Consider the following 21716-nt stretch of genomic DNA (forward strand, 5'->3'; position numbering starts at 1 on the left):
ATTGCCACAACTACAGCCGCTGCGATGGGGAGTGGAACAGGAAGGAGGGGATGGTGGCTATTCCAATCAAAGGTGAGGTGCCCAGTGGATGTGGTGCGTCATTCAAGGGACTTGCTTAGCAATGTTTTAGAAGATCGAGAAGCTTGCAGCAACAATCATGACCCTAAGCGTGAACAAAAAGTGGTATGCCATTTTATCTGTTGTTCTCTATGTCTCTCTTTTCTATTTATCAAATTTTGTCCTAAAGAAGCCGTATGTAATGTGACTTTTCATCAACATTTTCTCTAGGGATGTTTTATTGTGTGATGTGGGTTTCATTACTTTATTTGAGTTTACACTCATTCTGTCCAGTGTGTGATTCTTCCTTTTCTCTTTATATTTGTTTGTTTGCCCAGGCTCAGGCACATTTTTCATGCGATTGTTCATGATAGTTGTTGGAAAAATTGCAGCTATTACAGTGCTACTTTTTATTCTATTTTTCAGTGTGCAGATCTGTCAACTGAAACACCATCTACATTGAGATTAAATATATGATCTTTATATATGTTCAAACAAGTAATCATGAAACCAATGAGTGGGGGTGATCAACTGCTCAATGGGTGTTTCAGATTTGGATTACAGAATAATCAATGACAAGTCGAGGCCTAGGATTTGATATTACTATGAAAATGCCATTGTTAATGATTCATGGTAATTCACTTGGTATGGTGAATCTCTTATCCCAATTCAACAGTTTCTTGCATGATTCAAAGCTGCAATTTCCTATTGTGTTCTACATCATAAACGATGTGTAATTCCTTGAATTAAAAGTATATGTTTGTATGCTTGTTCTACTTACCCCCTTGTGCTTTAAATCCATAGTTGCATTGCTTTGCAGATGGCAGATCTAAGAAAAAGCATAAGGGAGATGAAGTGTATTCTCTATGGCAATGGTGATGCGGAGCCTGTCACTGAAGCTTGCACAAACTTGACCAAGGAATTCTTCAAAGAGAATATGAACACCCTGCGTCTACTAATTGTTTGCCTTCCCTATTTGGACTTAGAAGTATGTTAAGGAATTTCATGTTCATCTTTGTTGAATAACTTGCTTTGTATCCAATTTGAACAATGCATAATAGCATGACATATGTCAGGAGCTATTTATACTATACATGAATTTAGATGTTCTCATTCTTTTGCTTGTATAGACTCAAAAGGATGTTACTCAAATTATTGCAAATCTACAAAGGCAAAAGGTTGATTCGAGGATTATTGCATCCAACTATTTGGAAGCAAACAAAGACCTTTTGGACATTCTAATGTCTGGGTAAGTAATTAGCTAGCCAGCTAATACTCGCATCTATTTATTTCAAGTTTTCTTCATGTATCTTTCCATGTACTTTGTTCTAAACTGTTTTTGTGCACTTACACTAAGTTGTGTGCTATATTGGTTAAACCATTGAGGACCTCAATTATCTTTTCTATTGAAGAATATGATATTTTGACATACTTTTGGCATCTTATGCTAATTTATTATTTGGAATTAGCAAAAATAAGTTTTGTACTATTCTAACATGTATGTATGCAGATATGACAATGTGGAGATTGCAATACATTATAGCACTATATTGAGGGACTGCATACGCCACCAAGTTGCTGCTCGGTATTACCACCTTTTTTCAATGTCGTCTCATTCAAAAAAGGGAGATATGTCTCTACAAACATATTTACCAAAATTATCTAGTTTTATTGTGGGTAGAACATTGAACATAGTATAAAATCCTAACAATTATTTTGATACCATTATATATCCTATTTATTCAAAACACAATCATTTTCATTCATGGCTACCTCTCTACTTTTTTGACCGAAGTTGGCTACCTCTCTACTTGCTAGGGATTAATTTTTGTTTTAGGATGTCTAATTTAGAATTTTAACTTTTGTAGATATATATTAGACTCTCAACACATGAAGAAGTTCTTTGATTACATACAGCTTCCTGACTTCAACATAGCATCAGATGCCTTCAGGACTTTTAAGGTGACTATGTGGTTGTCAAATTCAACATGTCAAATAGAAAAAGGGAACAAGTTTGCAAAGTAAATTCATATGACACATATAGCATTTGTCTATTCATTCTATTCATTCTGTTCTGCATTTTCTAAGAATTTCAAAATTTACTTAAGTAAAACCATTGATCTATGGCACATCACTATAGACAAAGAATATAGTAGATTCCAAGGTGAAATATTGTTGTGGTGTGTAAGTAATACCAATCGATATCTGTTTAACTTGTAACAGGAACTACTGACAAGGCATAAATCAAGCGCCGCTGAGTTCTTTTCCAGGAATTATGATTGGGTAAATATTTTTAGCTGATTATTTGAATATTTACCCATCACTGCTAACTTATGTGCTTGGCATGTTTCTTTGTGTGATGTTAACACAAGACACGTGTGTAGCAACAAGACATAGCCGGTAATTTGCATATTCGAAGCTTTCTCATCATAGATATGGAGATCTACATACCAATAATAGTCCATGCAGCCTTAATATTAAATTAAGGAGTTGACGACTTGATATTTATCCTGTCATGAGCTAAACCATTTATGTTATTTTTATGCGAATCTGCACATAAGGAACTGTATTCAGTTATTAGCACGAGGATGCTTTGATAGCCTTCTAAGGCCTTCTCGATACAATTAATTATCATTATGGACATTCATCATTTCTAATTGATGTTACGTATCAGTTCTTTTCAGAATTTAACTTCAAATTGTTATCATCTCCCAACTATATCATCCGAAGGCAAGCTACTCAGGTACGTAATTTATCTTCTTTTCTCATTTTGTAAAGTCATTTTTTTGGAGCTTGGTAGATATAAAGTATTAGCAAACTCTTGGGGGTGAACTTTTAGTTATGCTCTCATCCACAACAGTAATTTCTAGATGATTGCTGGTATTAGCTGATTTGTCCTATGCCATTTTGCATCTTTTTCAGCTCTTGGGAGACATTCTTCTGGATAGGTCAAACATTCCAGTGATGATTTGCTATGTTAGTTCAAAGGAGAACCTTATAATTCTAATGAACCTTCTAAGGGTAAGATATTGTTTCTTCATCTTAAGTATACATGGATAATGCTGCTAAACTATTACGCTGCTAAACCAAAAGCACGTGCTTTTGCTGTCTGTGAACTCTGTGTGCTATATCCCATATGTGTGTTGTTTTTCCTCTAAAAATCCTTAGTGTGTTCAGTTAGAAATGTCAATGTATGGAAATATGTTTTCACTGTGCTCTCATTTTTATTTTCTACTACTACCAGGAACAAAGCAAGGCTATTCAACTCGAGGCTTTTCATGTCTTCAAAGTATAGTATCCCATCAACCATCTTTCCATAAACATGATAACTTTATTTTTCTTCAATTAGAGAAGTAATTAAACATCTGTTTGCCTACAAATCAGTTGTTTGCCGCCAATCAAGACAAGCCACCTGAGATTGTCGGCATACTGTCCGCCAACAAAACCAAGCTTATTAGGTTTTTAGCAGACTTCTCTCTAGACAAAGGTAAAAGTTATACCATAATTATTTCTATAGTCATAAAGAAGTTGGTCTCCTAAGATAAATTTCTCATGTTTTACTAGAGGATCAACAATTTGAGATCGACAAAGCTAAGGTCATTGCAGAGATCTCGATGCTATAACTGAAGAATTGGAGAACTGGACATGTGTAGTGGTGTCTGTTTTTGTTGGTGTCAAACTAAATTAGTGTAAAGTTGTTCTTCCCTGCTCATTTTGGGCCACGAGGAACATGATGTGGCACATGGATCTTCACCTATGAAGTTAAGAGTAAATTTCCCTAACTTATGCTGATTTAAAAGCAATCTTAAAATTAGCTTCATACTTAGGAGAAGAAGTAATTCAGCACCAAACATCTTGATTAGATTGATCGATGTGGGATTTCTTTGGATGGGTACAAATTTCATACTTAGGACCCACTTGTCTCTTGCAATTGACATGTGACTCGCATGTATGTGGTTACAATCTACCCCACAAGTAATACGTATTTTTGATAAAGCTCCTCAAGAAGCTCCAAATTGGCAAAGTACATGATTCATGTTGTTTGCAAAGAACTAAGTTTGATTTTGGACAGAAGTAGTTCAGTGTTGCGAACTCTTGTGTCAATGGTAACCCGTATTGTTCACTCATGAGTCACCACACCTACTACTTATTGCACTATCTACCCAGCTAGTTTAAATTGCATATAGGGACAAGGAGCAAAGCCATTCGCTATAAATTGTAAAAGACCAATTTCAAGAACAGTGCAGTTGCTGGAAGAAAAGCCTATGTACAAATGTAACCTTGGTTTGAGAAATATTCACTTCAACAAACTAGAAGAAAAGTTCGCTTTTTTATAATAGAAGAAAGAAGAAAGAAGAGTTCATTAGGAGTTTATGACATTCCATTATTTTATTTTATTAGTCAAAGCAATGATATATGATTAAGTGTGATAACAATGGAGCAACGGAATAATCAAATTAGCACAAGCATTTCACCGAACACCTCTTGAGCATGAACAAAACAGCAACTATGCTTCAAACTTTCAAACCACAAGCTGTCCAATGATTCAATAAAAAAATACTTGTAGCAGCTAGCTCACTAGAATATCAATCCCCATCATCTCATATCAACATACCGAAGAACACACATATGCCTCTCATGCCAACTCATCTATACAAGCAACCACATCACATATGCATCAATAGTAAGCAAGATGGTGATTTAATCAACACATATAGCAAGGGAAATACCAAATCAAGAGTAGATACCAAGATTTATGTGGAAACCCCTTGCGGAGAAAAACCACAGGCGGCGGCGAGCAATCCACTATATGAAGAAGCAATACAAGAGGTGGGAGCCAACAAGAATGGGGAGGCTCAAAATCCCCCACGGATTTCAATTTCTATTGGATGGATTTGGTAGATCTAAGCCTCTCCTCTCCTCTCCATAACCCTAGCTCTCTCCTAACAAGAAGAACACAACTCTCTGTCTATTCCTGAGTTGGGAAGAGCCATATAATGGTAGCTTTTTAGATTTGCCGTCGGAGCTCCAGAATATTACGAACAGCCCTAATTTCAGCATACAACATGTATAGGTTTTGTTTTGCATAACAAATGAGCTAATGTGTTCCAAATTTGGTGAATTAGGAGCTGCACATTACAATTCTCCAGCTCAGCGACAAATGAACTATAGAGCAAACACATCAAGCTTCTTGATGCCAAAAAGTTCAATCTTCAAATGCTTCATCTTCAAGTGAGTAAATCAACATGTAACAAACTCATCGCCACCAGTTAGTTTATCTACCATAGAAGCTGAGTTTATGTCTTTAACTTAGGAAGTGAAGGAGGCTATTTGGTTGCATAATTTTCTTAGTGATTTGACATTGAGCAAGTTGATCGTGTTGTCTTTTGTGATAATCAAAGTGTGATTCACCTTGCAAATGATGAAAAGTTTCATGAGAGGACTAAGCATATTGATGTGCGAAATTTCTTTATTCGGTTTCATGTGAAAAAGAAAGTTTTGTATGTTGAGAAAATTGGCACAAAAGACAACCAGCTCATATGTTAACCAAGGTGGTCCCAAAGGCCAAGTTTGAGCATTGCTTGAACTTGGTTGGTATTTGTTCTTTCCCAAGTTAGCTCCCAAGTTGAGCATTGTATGCTGCAAGGTTGCCCTCCAGGTAACACAAGACCCACAAAGCTGAAATACATAACTAGTGAGGGAGCACCTCTCATTAAGATCCCCAGCAAAATCAAAATAAGAATAACCAACAACTTGTCCCAGATTTGTTGTCCTCTTATTAAACATCAAACCATATTTGCTTCTGCCTCTAAGATACCTGAGGATCCACTGTGCTGGCTTCCAATGTTCTTTGCTTGGATTTGACATAAAATGGCTCACAATACTAACTGCATGTGCAATATCTGGATGTGTGCAAACCATTGCATATATCAAACTGCCAATGACACAAGCATAAGGAACTCTAGACATGTACCTTTCCTCCTCTGTATCTAATGGCCCTAATGAAGTAGACAACCTGAAATGTGCTGGCAAAGGAGTAGCAACAGGTTTCGCTTGTGACATGTGAAGCCAAAGTCTTCCCATAGACCTGTCACAGCGAATATCCATCTCAACAACCTCCTGGCTGCACCCAAATCCTTCATCTCAAACTCACTCTTGAGCATGGCTTTTGTTTCATCAATAGCAGAACAATTATTTCCTACAATAAGGATGTCATCAACATAAAGCAATATGTACACCCTTGAGCAATCTGCAAGCACCTGCTAAAACATACACGCATCATATGAACTTAAACCATGGCTACTAACATAAGAATCAAAATGATAGTACCATTGCCTTGGAGACCGCTTCAAGCCATACAATGACTTCTTTAGAAAACAAACATGGTTTTCTTTGCCTTCAGCTCACCATGAAGAAATATTGTCTTCACATCCATTTGCTCTAATTCCAAATCAAATAGAGCAACCAAAGGTAGCAAAGCACAAATTGAAGTATGCTTCACAACTGGAGAAAATACCTCATGGTAATAAATTCCCTCCTTCTGACTGAAGCCCTTAGCCACCAATCTAGCTTTGTACCTTGGAGCAATAACATCTGGAGAAGCATCTTTGAGCTTAAACACCTATTTACAACCAACAATCTTGTGCCCCTTGGGCGGCAACACCAAGTCCCAAGTATTATTTTTATGCAATGATTCCATCTCCTTTGTCATAGCCTGGACCCAACTAGCTGCCTGAGGACTACTAAGTGCCTCTCTGTAAGTGCTAGGCTCATCATGAACAATATCCTCAACAACTATCAAAGTGAAGGCAGCTGTACCTCTGCCTCTCGCTACTGGTGTGACCCACTCTCCATAGAAATTTGTTGGGTTCCTCTGTCTCTATGAATGATGTACCATGGGAGAGTCTGGAGCATATGAAGCTCCACTTGAAACTGTATCCACTAACTGACCATCAGCTACATCTAACTCAAATCTGCCTCATTTGTGTCACCTTGAACACCATTTGCAGACTCTAACAATAATGGTTGCTGCTGCTGACTGTTAATTATAGTAGACTCAGTCACTGGAGTCTTCACCTCAAATGTTACCCTCTGTGCTACCTGCTCTGCTCCTGAACCACCACCTGAAGAAGTTCCACCTGAAGTAGAAGTCTCTTCCGACTACCCACAAGCTGGAGTAACAATCGCCATCTCATCAAAGGTCACATCTCTACTGACGATCACCTTAGGGGGTCTAGAATCTTTACATCACAAACGATACCCCTTAACTCCATCACCATAACCAAGAAAGACACACTTCAAAGCTCAAGGTTCCAACTTGTTCTAACGAATGTGTGCATATGCCAAACAACCAAATACCCTCAAGTGATCATACGGAGGTGGCTTGCTAGACCACACCTCCTCTGGTGTCTTACACTCGATAGTTTCGAAGCCAAGCAATTAACCAAGTAGCATAATGTGGTAACTGCCTCTACCCAAAGACTCTGTGGTAACCCGGCATGAGAGAGCATGCAACAAGTCCTTTATAACAGTGTCTTGTTCATACGTTCCGCTACTCCATTTTGCTGTGGAGTGCCAACTATGGTGTAGTGTCGAATAATGCCAGCGTCTCGACAATACTTCTCAAATTTTTCCAAGCGGAACTCAGTACCATTATCTAATCTCAAATATTTGACCTTTCTTTCTATTTGTGTTTCCACCATAGCCTTCCACTGATGGAAATGAGCAAATGTCTCATCTTTGGACTTCAAGATGTAGACCCAAACCTTCCCGCTGAAATCATTTTAGCAACAAAGGTTAGCAAATATTTTCCACCTCCAATAGATGTTACCGGTGCATCACCCCACAAATCTTTATGCACATAGTCAAGAATGGCCCTCATCATGTGGACTGACCTACTGAAGCTCAAACGAGTTTGCTTCTCAAAAACACAATGCTCATAGAACTGCAAACTACCTATCTTTCGACTGCCCAACAGACCATGGCGACTCAACTCTGCCATACCACGCTCTAACATGTACCCCAATCTCATATACCACAATGCAGCCATAGTGTCATCATCAACCTGGGAACTACAAGGCACTGCTGCTGACCTAGTAAGCAAATTGCCCTGCAAGAAATACAAGTCATCTGTATCTGAAGTAGTAAGAGCCTTCATCACACACAAGGAACCCCTAAAAATCTTGATCTGATAGCTATGAATCACAAACTTGTAGCCTTTCTGATCAAGTACCTTGAAAGAGATCAAATTCTTCTTCATCCCAACCACATGGTGAACATCTATGAGTGTACGAACAATACCATCAAACATCCTGAATCTGATTGTGCCAATACCAACAAGTCTGCACTTTGTGTCATTGCCCATAGAAACTGAGCCATCATTCAATGGCTCATAGGTAGCAAACCACTCCCTCTATGGACACATATGGTAAGAACAAGCAGAATAAAAAATTCAACTAGTGTTGAAGCTCATATCACAACCAGCTGAACACTAGAAGCACGCTGCCCAATTAAAGAAATGTCTGCACTGACAACAAGTAACTCACTAGAACCAACTGAATCACCATCTTCTACTACCACACTAGCTGCTAAAGAATTCTCACCCTTGTTTCCATCACCTTGCTTGTCCCTCTTTTTCTTCAATATGGAACAATCCCACTTGAATGACCAAATTCCTTGCAATGCCTTTGCTGCCCGGACGTGACTTTGAATGGCCCTTAGATTTACTCCTACCACTGTCAGAAGCATTACCACTACTATGACAACGCTCTATGGATCTCCCACGACTCACAACAAGACCATCGCTTTGGCCATGACTCTCCATATGAGACTTCTTGAGCAAATCCTTAGACAAAAGTATAGAAGTGATATCATCCATAGAAACAGAATTTGTGCCATGAAGGATCTGATCTTTGATGCTATCATAAGAATCTCGGAGTGAACACAAGAACAAAATAGACAAATGATCTGTATCCATAGAGTTGGCAACATTCTGATAATCAAGCACTGCCTTGTTAAACTCATCAATATATTGCTTGATAGGAGTGTCTTTTTGCATACACATCCTAAACAAGCGCATCATGAGGTAGGAACGACTTGAGAGTGACTTATCCAAATAGACAGATTCCATTTTCTTCCAAAGTGCCATAGCAGATTTTTCCTCACAAACTTGCATCATAACATTATCAGCAAGAGCTAAACGGAACACTACCAATGCCTTCTTATCTATCTTCTTCAACTTATCTTTTGATGTGTTAGCCAAATCTAGATCAGTTTCTTCCAAAGTAATATCTAAACTCTTGTCAACTAGGACAGATTGCATTTTCACTTGCCATAACCTAAAGTCACCATTACCATCAAACTTGCTCACTTCTAATGCTGACATATTGAACCAAATCAGCAAGATTAATTTGTGCCTTTGATAATTAGAGCCCTAATACCACTTGTGATAACAATGGAGCAGCGGAATAATCAAATTAGCAAACTAACTTGTCATAAGCATTTCACCGAACACCTCGTAAGCATGAACAAAATAGCAACTATGCTTCAAACTTTCAAACCACAAGCTGTCCAATGATTTAATAACAAAATACTTGCAGCAGGTAGCTCACTAGAATATCAATCCCCATCATCTCATATCAACATATCAAAGAACACACATGCCTCTTATGCCAACTCATCCATACAAGCAACCACTTCACATATGGATCAATAGCAAGCAAGATGATGACTTAATCAACACATATGGCAAGGGAAATACCAAATCAAGAGTAGACACCAAGATTTACGTGGAAACCTCTTGCGTGGAAAAATCACAGGCGGCGGCGCACTATATGAAGAAGCAATACAAGATGTGGAAGCCAACAAGAATAGGGAGGCTCAAAATCCGTCACGAATTTTAGTTTCTATTGGATGGATTTAGTGGATCTAAGCCTCTCCTCTCCTCTCCCTAACCCTAGCTCTCTCCCAACAAGAACACAACTCTGTCTATTACCAAGTTGGGAAGAGCCATATAATGGCATCTGTCTATTACCGAGTTGGGAAGAGCCATATAATGATAGCGTTTCAGATTTGCCATCGGAACTCCAGAGTATTGCGAACAGCCTCAATTTCAGCATAACAAATGAGCTAGCGAGCTTCCAACTTCGATGACTGAACATAAGCATTAAAGCAGGTACATGCCTCTGTTGTTGGTCATGGGTTCCCCCCATTGCCAGAAGCCCAGAACTCAAGTCGGGCAGACAGACAGACCATAGTAAAAGGTGTAGTTTCCTCTCCAGCTGCCACCTAGATGCTGATTATTCAGATTGTATTCATTTTACTTGCCACTACTCACAACAATGGCATTGCAGAGTTATTTCCCATCAGATGTATCTGCAGCTAAACATGTGAGAAGGTAAACTGTTTATTTCTTCGATTGCTTTTGTCAATATTGTACACGCATTGACAGGGAAACTACTTCAGTCTCAGATAATCTTGTGTTCTACAATTGATACAAGAGATACACAGTAGATGCTTCATAATCTTGTGCTGAAGGATATCAGAGCCTTGATTTTGCTGACGAGGCCATTACAATCATTACTTTGCCAACCGCCTTCCTATCCCTCAGGGCAGCAAAAGCGAGATGGGCCTGTGGAAAATTACACCCCAGAAAAGAATTGGCTCAGATTACAGATATTCCAAAGCTCAACCACAATCTATTTTAGATAATGAACCAATGCATAATAATCATTACTAAGTATGATAAAGCCATGTACTCCCCATATCCCACTCCAACATAATGACTTAAAACCATGTTTGGCAGCGCTCCCAGCTCCAGCACCCGCTCCCCACCATCCCAAGTATGTACTTCCCTATCAAGTTCAGGGTCCCGCCCGTACCACTGGTATGAACCCTGCAACCTCCTCTGTCCTCTCTCCCTTACCCCATTCTCCTTCCTGCACCACCCACACCCGTTCTTTCCCATACCCCATTCCCCTTCCTTCACATACATTCTTTATTCGAGATGATTGGCATACATTCATTGAAACTCTGTTCGAAGAAATTTAACAAAACACATAATTATTCATTCAGCTGGAGAAGGGCTGTTGTCTAGATAGTATGCTCCAGCTGCATAGCATTACCATGTTAACATTGCCCAAAGTAGTAGCTTGATAAGTATAATGAAGACTGAAGAGCAATTTTGACACCAGAAACAACATGTTACCTACTCCCTCCATCCCAACAAAACAAGTCACTGTAGGAATTTTATTACGGATTAACAAGGAAGTAAAATGACCTTGGTTGCCTCCTATTTATTAGACATATTTGGCACTAATTGACTACCACATGCACATGCATATAATGAACAAGGTAAAATGACTTGTTTTTTGGAACAAATTTTGGATCCCAGAATGACTTGTTTTTTGGGATGGATGGAGTAAGTAACTAACAATATAGAAAGCAATATAGTGTGTGCTTACAAGTTAGACCACCCTGGTACTAACTTGGTGCCTTTGGGCCGTGCGATGTGAAACATGATAACCATTCAATGTTGCTTACCTCAGCAAGCCTGTAGCAGTGTGAAATTTGAACAGTTATAAGACCCTTTGAAAGCCATGACAAGAGTTCATTGAGGGAGTCAATGAGTACTCGTGGCTGATGAGTTGAGTAGCTTCCCCAGTACAGACCATGAATTGTCCAGTTCTGAAGCAGCAAGCACAAGTTAGTTTGTTGTTTCTTCTTTTAGAGCAGTTATTAGTGATTAATACAGATAATTTGTGAATAAAATAATTGTATCATCAGTAAGTATCCTTATTTCAGAAGCTTTGTGAATAAAATAATTGTGTCTTCAGTAAGTATCCTTATTCCAGAAATTTCCCTTTACTGCTTAGATATTAAGCATTTCTCTTCACCAGCACCAATGACCCCTTATACCAACTTCAAATTCAGTATATGTGCCATCAACTAACTGATTACACTGTTTCTCTTATTTCTTGCCACAAACATTCTGGTGCAACCAGCATTACTTTAAGTTCGCTACTGATTACATGATTAGTTTTCAACTAGCTCAAATGTTATCTTGTAGTAATTTCCATATTCAGAACCCTCTTTTCAATTTACCAATAAAAGAACGAATCTGAGCCTAGCTCAGTTGGTTGAGGTTGCCTATTCTCTTCTTAATACAAAGCCACCTAGTTCCTCCTAGGTTTTTCTAGTTTTCCTTTTAATTTACCAAGAAAAGACAGACAAAAAGAACATACAAATTCTAGATTTGTGTGTCAGAAACACTACGTTCTAAGAATGTAGTGAATTTAAACAGGGGGCACAGCAGAAGTGCTGATAGCCAAAATACAGTATAAAGATAATCTGAAAAACCACATTCTTGATATTTTGATGCATAAGCACACCTTAGCAAGAGCATAAGCGCACCTTAACAAGAGCAATATTCGCTCGAATAACTGGTACATCACCACTGGCAAATCCAATGACCAGAATGTGCGCACCCCAATTGAGAAGTTTCAGGCTATCTTGAGTAAGTTTGCCCCCAACAGGGTCATACAAAACATCAACACCTTTCAGGCCTCTAGCCTTTAAGAAGAACTTGGCACTTTCTATAACATTATCCTTGCTTGAGTCAATTACATGATCGGCTCCTATGGACTTGAGATATTGCAATTTTTCAACCCCCCTAAAGTCAACGAGAAGGTATAGTTAGACATCAAACACTACACGGTCGACAAAGATTCCAAATTGCGAAATAATAATCACACTAGGGCAATCACCTAGCAACTGCAATAACAACAGCACCACAAACTTTTCCTATTTGCACAGCAGATACCCCGACACCACCAGCAGCACCAAGAACAAGTAGCACCTGAAATTACAACAACCAAATGAGAATAAATGAAGTACTGGGATACATAGGTCACATTGTCGCATATTAGCTTTTCATTTACATCTATCAAGGGTATTTACATGTATCATAAGTATTAAGACAAGCAACACACAATGAGCATCACAACCAACCTTCATATTCTTATCAGCTAATATTAGGTGATGTGCAAGGCATTAGTTCACTGAACTACATGAGAAAAAATCCTGTGAGTTTCTATCAACCACAGCAAAGCATTGTGATAATGAACAGATGCATACTGTATGGGCAACTTCAAGTCTACACTGCAAAAACTCTACACCTTGACTAGTCTGTTACTCTGGTGTCTACAGAATTCACAGAATAAACATCATAGTACACAGACTTATAATCCCTGCGATCCAAATGTTAGTCTAGGACATGGACAGTAGAAGGAATTTAATCTAGTAATACATTTCGAGATGTATTTCCAACTAAGAATTAATATCAAAATGCCCAAAAGAATCATATCACAGATCCCACCAGTTCAAAACATATGCCATATTACATGTTCTCTATGTACTTTTCCTCCTCTTAATGCAATGATATCCAGCTCTCTTGCGTAATTGAGAAAAAAAGATATCATATCACATGGAAGAAAGGAGACCTGGCCAGCCTTCAGTTGAGCTCTGTGAACGAGGGCCAAATGTGATGTACCAAATGCAACAGGTAAAGCCCCAGTAGCGACCAGGTCACATCCATCAGGCACTAAAAATCTGATTCACAAAAACATGATACCGATTGAGCAGCAGATCTCATAAAAGAAATAAAATAACTAATACATAAATGACACAACATTTGTTTCGATTCCATGCACACATTTACATCAAACAGAAGTGACAGCAGTAATTCAGTTTGAACTGATTATGTTATGTACTATGTCAGTCGTTATGCATATTAAGTATTACTAAGATAAAAGCCATATCCTTGATTATTAACAGGAAGCGTCCTTGTGATATGGTTCAGCTGCTGGAAGTTCTGAACTAAAAATAAACACCAAACAAATGGGGATACCAAACATCCACTACAAGATTAGCAGCATCCATTTTTGAGAAAACCATAACAATGTTGATGCTTGAGCTTGACCAAGTTAACTGGAGTGGGTTTTGTATTCGGGTTGGGTTATGGTAACATGACTTGTTGTACATGTTCTCTCTTAATGAAATGACACACAACTCTCCTCCATTGTTCGTCGAAAAAAACAGTAATTTGCATTGTTATTATTTCTTAACAGCAGAGTATGGTGAAGAAAGGTATTATCTGTTTATCTGTACATTGCCTACCTAATATCTACAAGAACACAAACCCCGATCTTCAGTTATATATTTGCAATGCAAGTTCCAAGCTAACACAATTAATACTGTATCAAACAAGGAGGACCATCTTTGGATTGTGAACTCAACAGATACATGTTCATGTTCACTGTTAAGCCCGCAATTTATGGAACCTACTACACAAAGTACCAAGATATTGATCAGTTTCAATAAGACAGTGAATATCGCCTATGCTCCTGAGATCCCCTTTCCGCACCTAATCTTCCAAGGACCCGTGTTCCATTAAAACTCTATCCCTAGAGACCCCGAATCGAGGTTCTGATCGAACCACCGCAACATCAAACAGCAACTCGATGCTTCTAAGCCAAAAGATATCAGAAGAAACAAACTCACAGCTGCTTCTCCTCGGCGACAATGAAGTCGGCGAAGGATCCGAGGCCCGCAAAGGAGCAGACGCGGTCGCCGGGGCGGAGCCCGCGTACGCCGGGCCCGACGGCATCGACGACGCCGGCGTAGTCGGAGCCGGGCACGAACGGCAGCGGGGGCCGCTCCTGGTACCTGCCCTGCAACTGGAGGAATGTGGCGAAGTTGAGGCTGGTCGCCGCGACACGCACCCGAACGGCAGTCGGCGACGAGAGCTCCGGCACCGGATGGTCTCCGGATACTGCGGCGAACGGGGAGGCCTCGCCGCCGGGGGCCGCCGTGGGTTCACCAAGCCGCCGCACCACGAGCGCCTCCATTTTCTCGCCTGGGCGTGGGGCTGACTCTTGGACGGTTGGATTTGGAACTGAACGAGAACAGAGGACGTTTCTCTGCTTTAAACGCAAAACAGAGGAGCTACAGCAGCATTCGAGACATCAAATAAACGCATTTGCACTTCGTGTGCGCATGTCATGCACATGTCTTTGCAAGGAATAACACTGGGAACTCGCTTTTCTGAACACCTGGATACTACAAGTCGGAAACTTCAGGCAAACTTTATATATTTTTTTAATAAAAAAGAAGGCCCGAACTTTCTCTGTTTAAAAGTTTAGAAAAAATGAACCATAAAATCAAACTAATATAATCAAAATTCTAATTTATTCAGCTTAACCAATTACTATATCATTTCTCTTTCTAACATTAAAAATGAATTAGTTGAATTAGCCAAACTGATTAAGCTACTTTTCTATCCATAATACGAAATATTGTACAAGTATGCTTTCAAGCATATGTTTCATGTTCCATTAACATGTTTTTGTTTGTTGTGGCGTGAATCTATTTGTAAATGTTTATTGTCTGGCTGACTATGAGTAGTTACTAGTGTGTTTCCGGCCTTTTGCTGAGACGGGAAAACTTTAATTTGATGGATGTTGATGGCTTGACTAGAGTAAATTGCATCCACCATACGATAATTTGGCAGATGAGTGCAAATTAGTCCAACAACTTATAAAATGCTCAATTTAATATAACAACTTGATACTAGGTGCAGATTGGTCCAACAACTTGTAAAATACTGAATTTAATGCAATAACTTGCTAAATTGGTACATCTACAGTCCAAACATTACAATTATAACGTATTAAGCAAAATAGATAGACATGTGAATTTTGATCCAATTAGTAATTCTTAATTTTTATCAATAAATTTTTTTGATCGTGATCATGTTGCTTCTCAATTGTGTACATAACTTATTTGTCCCTAGTCGGGTAAGCCTTGCTGAGTATTAGTATATTTAGAGTTGTTGTTTGTGACCCTATTTCAGGTGGTGTTGGTTCCTTGTGATGGCATATTGATGGGCTCAATGTGTTGTCCTCTACTCGTCATTGTTTCTATCTTTCTTCTATCTTAATTTATCCTAATTTCAATTTTCTTTCCGCTGTGCATTTTAAAGCTATGTATCATTCTTGTAAAAGCTAAGTGTTATACCTTAATTTTTGTTAACTCTGTGTTGTTTGAATTATCTATGCGCACCATCGCGTGAGATTCGTGGTGTATGTTTTGATTGAGATATTCAGCGGTTTACCCGACATATTGTCAAATTATATCATTTAAGTGCTTACTACCAGAAAGTTTTTATTTAGCATTCATGCATTTTATGGTCTCTTTAGTGGTCTCATGCTGTATTTAACATAAGTCCAGCATATTGTTTTGCATCAAAATTCAATCTTTTCAAAGATGAAAGAGGAAACAAATCAGTAGGAGCACGTGGCACAAAACCATAAAAAATATCAAAAGGGCACATCTTAGCATTAGAATGTTGTGAACGATTATAAGAAAGCTCAACATGGGCCATGTGCTCCTATCACATATGTTCTCTTTAAAAACAAAGATAGTCAATCGGTTTGTCAATCAGTTTGGGATGAAAAGTAGTATAGAAAAAAATGAGGCTCCAATTTGCTCCGTAAAGCTCCAAAATTGGTAAGAAATTTAGTTTCACAAATAAGAAACTATAGTACTGGGCACTCAATGCAAGTGAACTATTTCATGAAAGAACAAATCAGCATAACAACAAAATGTTATCCCTCCCTACGCAATCCGAAATCAAAGTCTATAAAAATATCCTTCCTAGGTGCACTAGGAATAGGAATATGCATATGCAAACTATAAGGATTAAGTTGTGATTTAGCCTTTTGACAAATTGTGTAATGGGCAATGAATGCTCCTATGCCTGTTCTCATCTCGGGCCAAAAGAAATGAGCATGTCTTCTTCATCCCCCTAAAGTATTCTTTAGTTCAATATAGAAATGAGCATGTCGTCTTCGTACCCCTAAAGTATTCTTTAGTTCAATATATCCCTAAACTATGCTACTCAGTTCAATTTACCCTTAACACAATTTATATTTTTCTTCATACACAAGTTCAATTTCAATTTAAAATTTTGTAGGGTGGTAGTGGACGCAACAATGTATGTTAAAAATTATATTATGAATTTTTCATCATTATTTTTATTTAATTTTGTATCACAAGAATTAATTTATTATTAAATATCGTATCCTATCAATATATTGATAAAAATTTCACAATGAATTTTTCTAACAAGTGCTATGATGTCTACTATCATCATCCAAAATTTTAACTTAAACTCCACATGTGCATGGAGAAACAAAAAGGATAAATTTTTGAGGGATAAGAGTACCCACAGGTCCCCACTGACCAGGATATTGGCCGGCCCTGACAAGGGTGTCCACCCGACCACGCCGTGCGGACCAAGGCATGAAGACATTTGGAGCACAAGCCAGCAAGTCGGGTGAATCAATTCAGTCCGGATATCACAAGATACTTATTGTAAATCGACTCAAATTGTTTTCTATGTAACAACTGACTAGGATTAGATCCTATCGGATTGTAAGCCTAAGTCATCAACCTATATAAGGCGGCTAGGGGCACCTTCCTGAGGGTAGGTTATCCCACCTCATGTTAACTCTTTGCACCTGCGATCAGGAATACAAACCACCAGAACACGGGACGTAGGGTATTACTCTCCGGAGGCCTGAACCTGTCTAAACCCTGCGTCTCTACATCACCATTCAAGTTCTTGGTCTTACGATCTCCCCCGCCTACAAATCTACCACCTGGGTAACCCCCTGATGGACTACCGGTCACCAAATCTGACAGTTGGCGCGCCATGTAGGGGTGATCGTGAGATCCTCTGCAATGACTCGATGGCATCCCGCCCCGGCGTCATCTTCCCTAAGAGCATGAAGGACTTCCTCACCAATCCAACCCAGCTCCGCTTCAGGAGCATGCCAGTGGACTTTGACTCCACGGCCTCCTTCGCCGACTCAGCGTCCGCCGCCAGCTCGGCATCCGTTGGATCTACTTCAACGGAGCAAGGTCTTCACCCGAGGATCATCACGCCGCTTGCCTAGAAGGTTGGCGATTTCTCTCTCTCAGAGAGGGTCCCACACATCCTCGCAGCAACCCGCCCACCGACACCCTCCGATCTAATTGCGGGGCCTGATCGCATTAGCAACACCATTGCTGAGTGCATCAATCTCTTTGAGGCAGCACTACACCCCCAAAAGTTGGCATAGGGCTCTCCCCATGCCCCTTTTGGCATCAAGAACTCAGATGTTGTATTTTTCAAAAAACTCATGCAGTCTTTCAAGATCCAATCTGACGACCCACCCGAACCCACCTAGTTTCTCGACTGCGGCAAGTTCCAGGTCCCTCGCTTCGCCCTAACCCCAAACCCTTACGGCGAGGGTGATGATGGAAGCTCTATGTTACAAGATTGGGAAGTCTTCGCTGTCTCCGCCGACGAACCTCCTCGTGATGGTGAAACTTCCTCCTAGGAGGAAGGGCGCAACGAGAGGAACCAGGACCGCCGCAGACGCCGCTAACAGGAATGAGCCGAGCACGTTCGTCATCTGTCGACGCACCGCCTATCCCGTCGGCACCCAACTGCGCCATCAATGGTGGCTACATGACACTGGAGGTTGAAGCAGGTGTTCCTTACGTGCCCGCAATCTATAGGCCGACCTCGAGCAGGCCGGTCATGACGTCTTCACCAAACCTAGGCCAACCTGGGGGCTATTTTTTCTGACCTGGAAAACCTTCCAAACTTGGAGCAACTGCAGTGGATCCGGACATGCATCCGCGTCGCCAACACCCAGATCGAGGAAAGGGCCTAGGCCCCATAATGCTCAAGAAGCCGATCTTCACACTCAAAATCTACATCTACCCGACACTCCCGAAGCTGATCTACCCAGAGTAGATCCGATCGCAGCCGAGCCGATCACGGCAGCCGCAGGGAAGGTTGGCTGGAACCCATTCAGAAGGAGGAGGTGGACCAATCCCAAAGCAACAACCACCACCCCGATGATGACGATCGCTGACCAAATAACCACAACTGCAACAACCGTTGCCGCGATGGATGAGGAGACGGCGAATGCCGTGGTCGGCCTGGTCAGCCACCTGACTGCGACCTCCATGACAACCGCCGTGACCATCGTGGTGAGCTCAATAACCATCACTAGGAGCGGGACGAGGCGGAGATCTGCCGGCGTGCCCAGTATGACCATGACTTTGGCGCTCCAAGGGTCGGCAACTAGCCAAATCGTGACGCGGAGCGATAAGCCCGCAACCGCCGGGAGGAGGAGCTACGCCGTCTTAACGAGTATGACTGTTGCTACGGCACCCCTAGCAACGCCTACAATCCACCCAGCATGATAACAGTGCACGCCCCAAGGCCACGCTGGTACAATACCACCTCATGGAAGATGATGACATGGACATCGACGGGTTCGCCGCGTTCACCCCTCGCCTTAGGGCTGTCCAGTGGCCACCCACCTTCAAACAAGCCATCAATGAGAAGTACGATGGTCATTCCGACCTGACGATCTGGCTAAAGATGCACTGCACCGCAATTAAGGCTGCTAATGGCACCTACGACCAGATGGCCGCCTACTTCCCGGTGGTGATAGGAAGCGTACCTCTCCTATGGCTCGAGAACCTCTCACAAGGCTGCATCAACACTTGGGGTCAGCTCGCCAAATCCCTCACCTAGAATTATCAGGCTACTTACACCCGACCTGGAAACACGGAAAACCTCGCCCAAGTCCACCAGCAGAGTAACGAAACTCTCCACGAGTATTTCAACCGCTTCTTCGACAACTGCAACAGGCGCGTTGAAGACCGCAATGTCATCTAGTACTTCTGCACCGGCATCAAGAACCGCTCGATGTTCTGCACCATGTTCCAGGCTGCTCCCAAGATGGTCGGACACATGATGCAGATCGTCAACCTTCAAGCCGACACAGATAAGGCCGATAACGTCCAATTCGAGGATGACAAGAATCACCATAACAACGACTACGAACCGCTGACCCATCAAGACCACCAGCACTAGCCCCGGTCGGAGCCCTTTAGACGTCGGAACATGGCCCTTGAGGTGTAAGGATACGAGGTAGGCTACACTAGCGCAAATCCAAATTTCTACCGCGTATAACCAGGAAGAACTGCTGTATAAGGATCACGGGATTACCACTCGACGCACTACTGGTGCGGAAGATGTAGATATGCGTCGATGCAGTGAAGACGATCACGTAGTCGTACGTAGTCGATCGCGTCACGTCCAGTAGCTCCTCAGCAGCTCGTCCACGTGCAGCAAGATCGCCTCCGGTGCCGCGGCTCGTCGTCGGCTCGTCGTGGCTCGTCAGCGGCTCGTCGATGGCTCGTCCAAGTGCTGCAGGCGCAACACCTCCAAGGTATCCACACGTGCAGGGAGAAAGCGTCGCAAGCCGGACTGCTAGATCCGCGAGTTGCAACAGGCGAGGGCGTGGGAGGCGCGGCAGGTGTGTTTCGCCAAAAAGGTGTGAACCCTAGGGCGCCCCCACCCCACTATTTATAGAGGTTCCTGACGGGCCTCTGGATCCGAGGCCCATTAGTACTTCTAAACCTAATCCAACTCGGATCTGATCCGAATTGGGCTTCCAGCCCCTTAAGTGTGTGACCCTATGGGTTCGGATACGTATAGACATGGCCCGAGTACTCCTACTCGGCCCAATAGTCGGTAGCAGCCTCTAGCAAGACGTGCCAACTCCTATACGCACACGAAGATCATATCAGACGAACCATCACAACATAATATACATGCTATTCCCTTTGCCTCACGATATTTGGTCTAGCTTCAAGCCGACCGCTCTTTCTCGATCCTATGATCCGGAATCCCTTTGTAGGTTAACTCTTAACCGTACGTAGCATGGCCATGCATTTTCGGATCCGATCACTTGAGGGGCCCAGAGATATCACTCTCAATCAGAGAGGGGCAAATCCCATCTTGATTGACCATGTCTCATAGCATGCTTCTTGACAAACCCGAAAGCTACCTTTATAACTACCCTGTTACGGCGTAGCGTTTGATAGCCCCTAAGTAGGTCGATCCACATCTAGAATACATGCGACAATCTCAGGTCTAAGGACAAAGCATATATGTTGTTTTAAAGAGAGAACTACTTCTCGTATTGGGTCAGTCCTAGCACATGTCTCCACATGTGTCCACATTATTAGTTCAACATCTCCATGTCCATGACTTGTGAAACATAGTCATCAACTAATACATGTGCTAGTCTAATATTCATGTGTGTCCTCACATGAACTCCGACTAGGGACAACTTTAGAATAACCATACAAGTAAAGAGTTTCACATACAATTCACATAATTGCAAATCAATTCAAGTAGCCTTTAATGGATATTCAATGAACATAATATACAAATCATGGATACAAATGGAATATCATCATCTCTATGATTGCCTCTAGGGCATACCTCCAACAGTCTCCCACTTGCACTAGTGTCAATCTAGAAGGTACCTAATACCCATAGCTCTTACATGCGCATCATGCTTAGCCTGCGGGAGTGGTTTGTCAACGGATCAGAAATGTTCAGATCCGTGTGTATTTTGCATATCTTGATCTCACCCCGGTTAACAAAGTCTCGAATGAGATGAAATCGCCGCATTACGTGTTTGTTCTTCTGGTGGTTCCTTGGCTCCTTTGCTTGCGCAATT

The 21716-nt window shown here is 41.2% G+C and overlaps 2 protein-coding genes across 2 annotated transcripts; one reads left to right on the plus strand and one right to left on the minus strand.

The window, feature by feature from the left end:
* The first annotated feature begins 24 nt into the window (after positions 1-24).
* Positions 25-3680, plus strand: LOC101755669 (putative MO25-like protein At5g47540). The gene is made up of 11 exons (XM_014804862.2): positions 25-183; positions 878-1045; positions 1188-1306; positions 1568-1642; positions 1926-2019; positions 2281-2340; positions 2732-2800; positions 2980-3078; positions 3302-3346; positions 3442-3544; positions 3622-3680. Exons 1-11 carry the CDS (start codon positions 25-27, stop codon positions 3678-3680), a joined length of 1050 nt encoding a protein of 349 aa, XP_014660348.1.
* Positions 3681-10444: 6764 nt separating this feature from the next.
* On the minus strand, positions 10445-15025 carry LOC101768902 (quinone oxidoreductase-like protein 2 homolog). The gene is made up of 6 exons (XM_004962414.3): positions 14617-15025; positions 13557-13665; positions 12822-12913; positions 12469-12727; positions 11599-11742; positions 10445-10687 (listed from the first exon to the last, which is right to left on the minus strand). Exons 1-6 carry the CDS (start codon positions 14961-14963, stop codon positions 10598-10600), a joined length of 1041 nt encoding a protein of 346 aa, XP_004962471.1. The 5' UTR covers positions 14964-15025; the 3' UTR covers positions 10445-10597.
* Between the last annotated feature and the right edge of the window lie 6691 nt (positions 15026-21716).

This window comes from Setaria italica, chromosome III (genome assembly GCF_000263155.2).
Source record: "Setaria italica strain Yugu1 chromosome III, Setaria_italica_v2.0, whole genome shotgun sequence".
Lineage (NCBI taxonomy): Eukaryota > Viridiplantae > Streptophyta > Magnoliopsida > Poales > Poaceae > Setaria > Setaria italica.

What these genes read in the sequence shown, in the direction of transcription:
- LOC101755669 (XM_014804862.2), top strand. Translation starts at nt 25, where the DNA reads ATGGGGAGTGGAACAGGAAGGAGGGGATGGTGGCTATTCCAATCAAAG. An exon ending in CTAAGCGTGAACAAAAAGTG is followed by an intron (nt 184 to 877) that starts GTATGCCATTTT and finishes ATTGCTTTGCAG; the next exon opens with ATGGCAGATCTAAGAAAAAG. An exon ending in AGGCTTTTCATGTCTTCAAA is followed by an intron (nt 3,347 to 3,441) that starts GTATAGTATCCC and finishes CCTACAAATCAG; the next exon opens with TTGTTTGCCGCCAATCAAGA.
- LOC101768902 (XM_004962414.3), bottom strand. Translation starts at nt 14,963, where the DNA reads ATGGAGGCGCTCGTGGTGCGGCGGCTTGGTGAACCCACGGCGGCCCCC. An exon ending in CTCAACTGAAGGCTGGCCAG is followed by an intron (nt 12,914 to 13,556) that starts GTCTCCTTTCTT and finishes TTGTAATTTCAG; the next exon opens with GTGCTACTTGTTCTTGGTGC. An exon ending in CGAATATTGCTCTTGTTAAG is followed by an intron (nt 11,743 to 12,468) that starts GTGCGCTTATGC and finishes TTGCTGCTTCAG; the next exon opens with AACTGGACAATTCATGGTCT.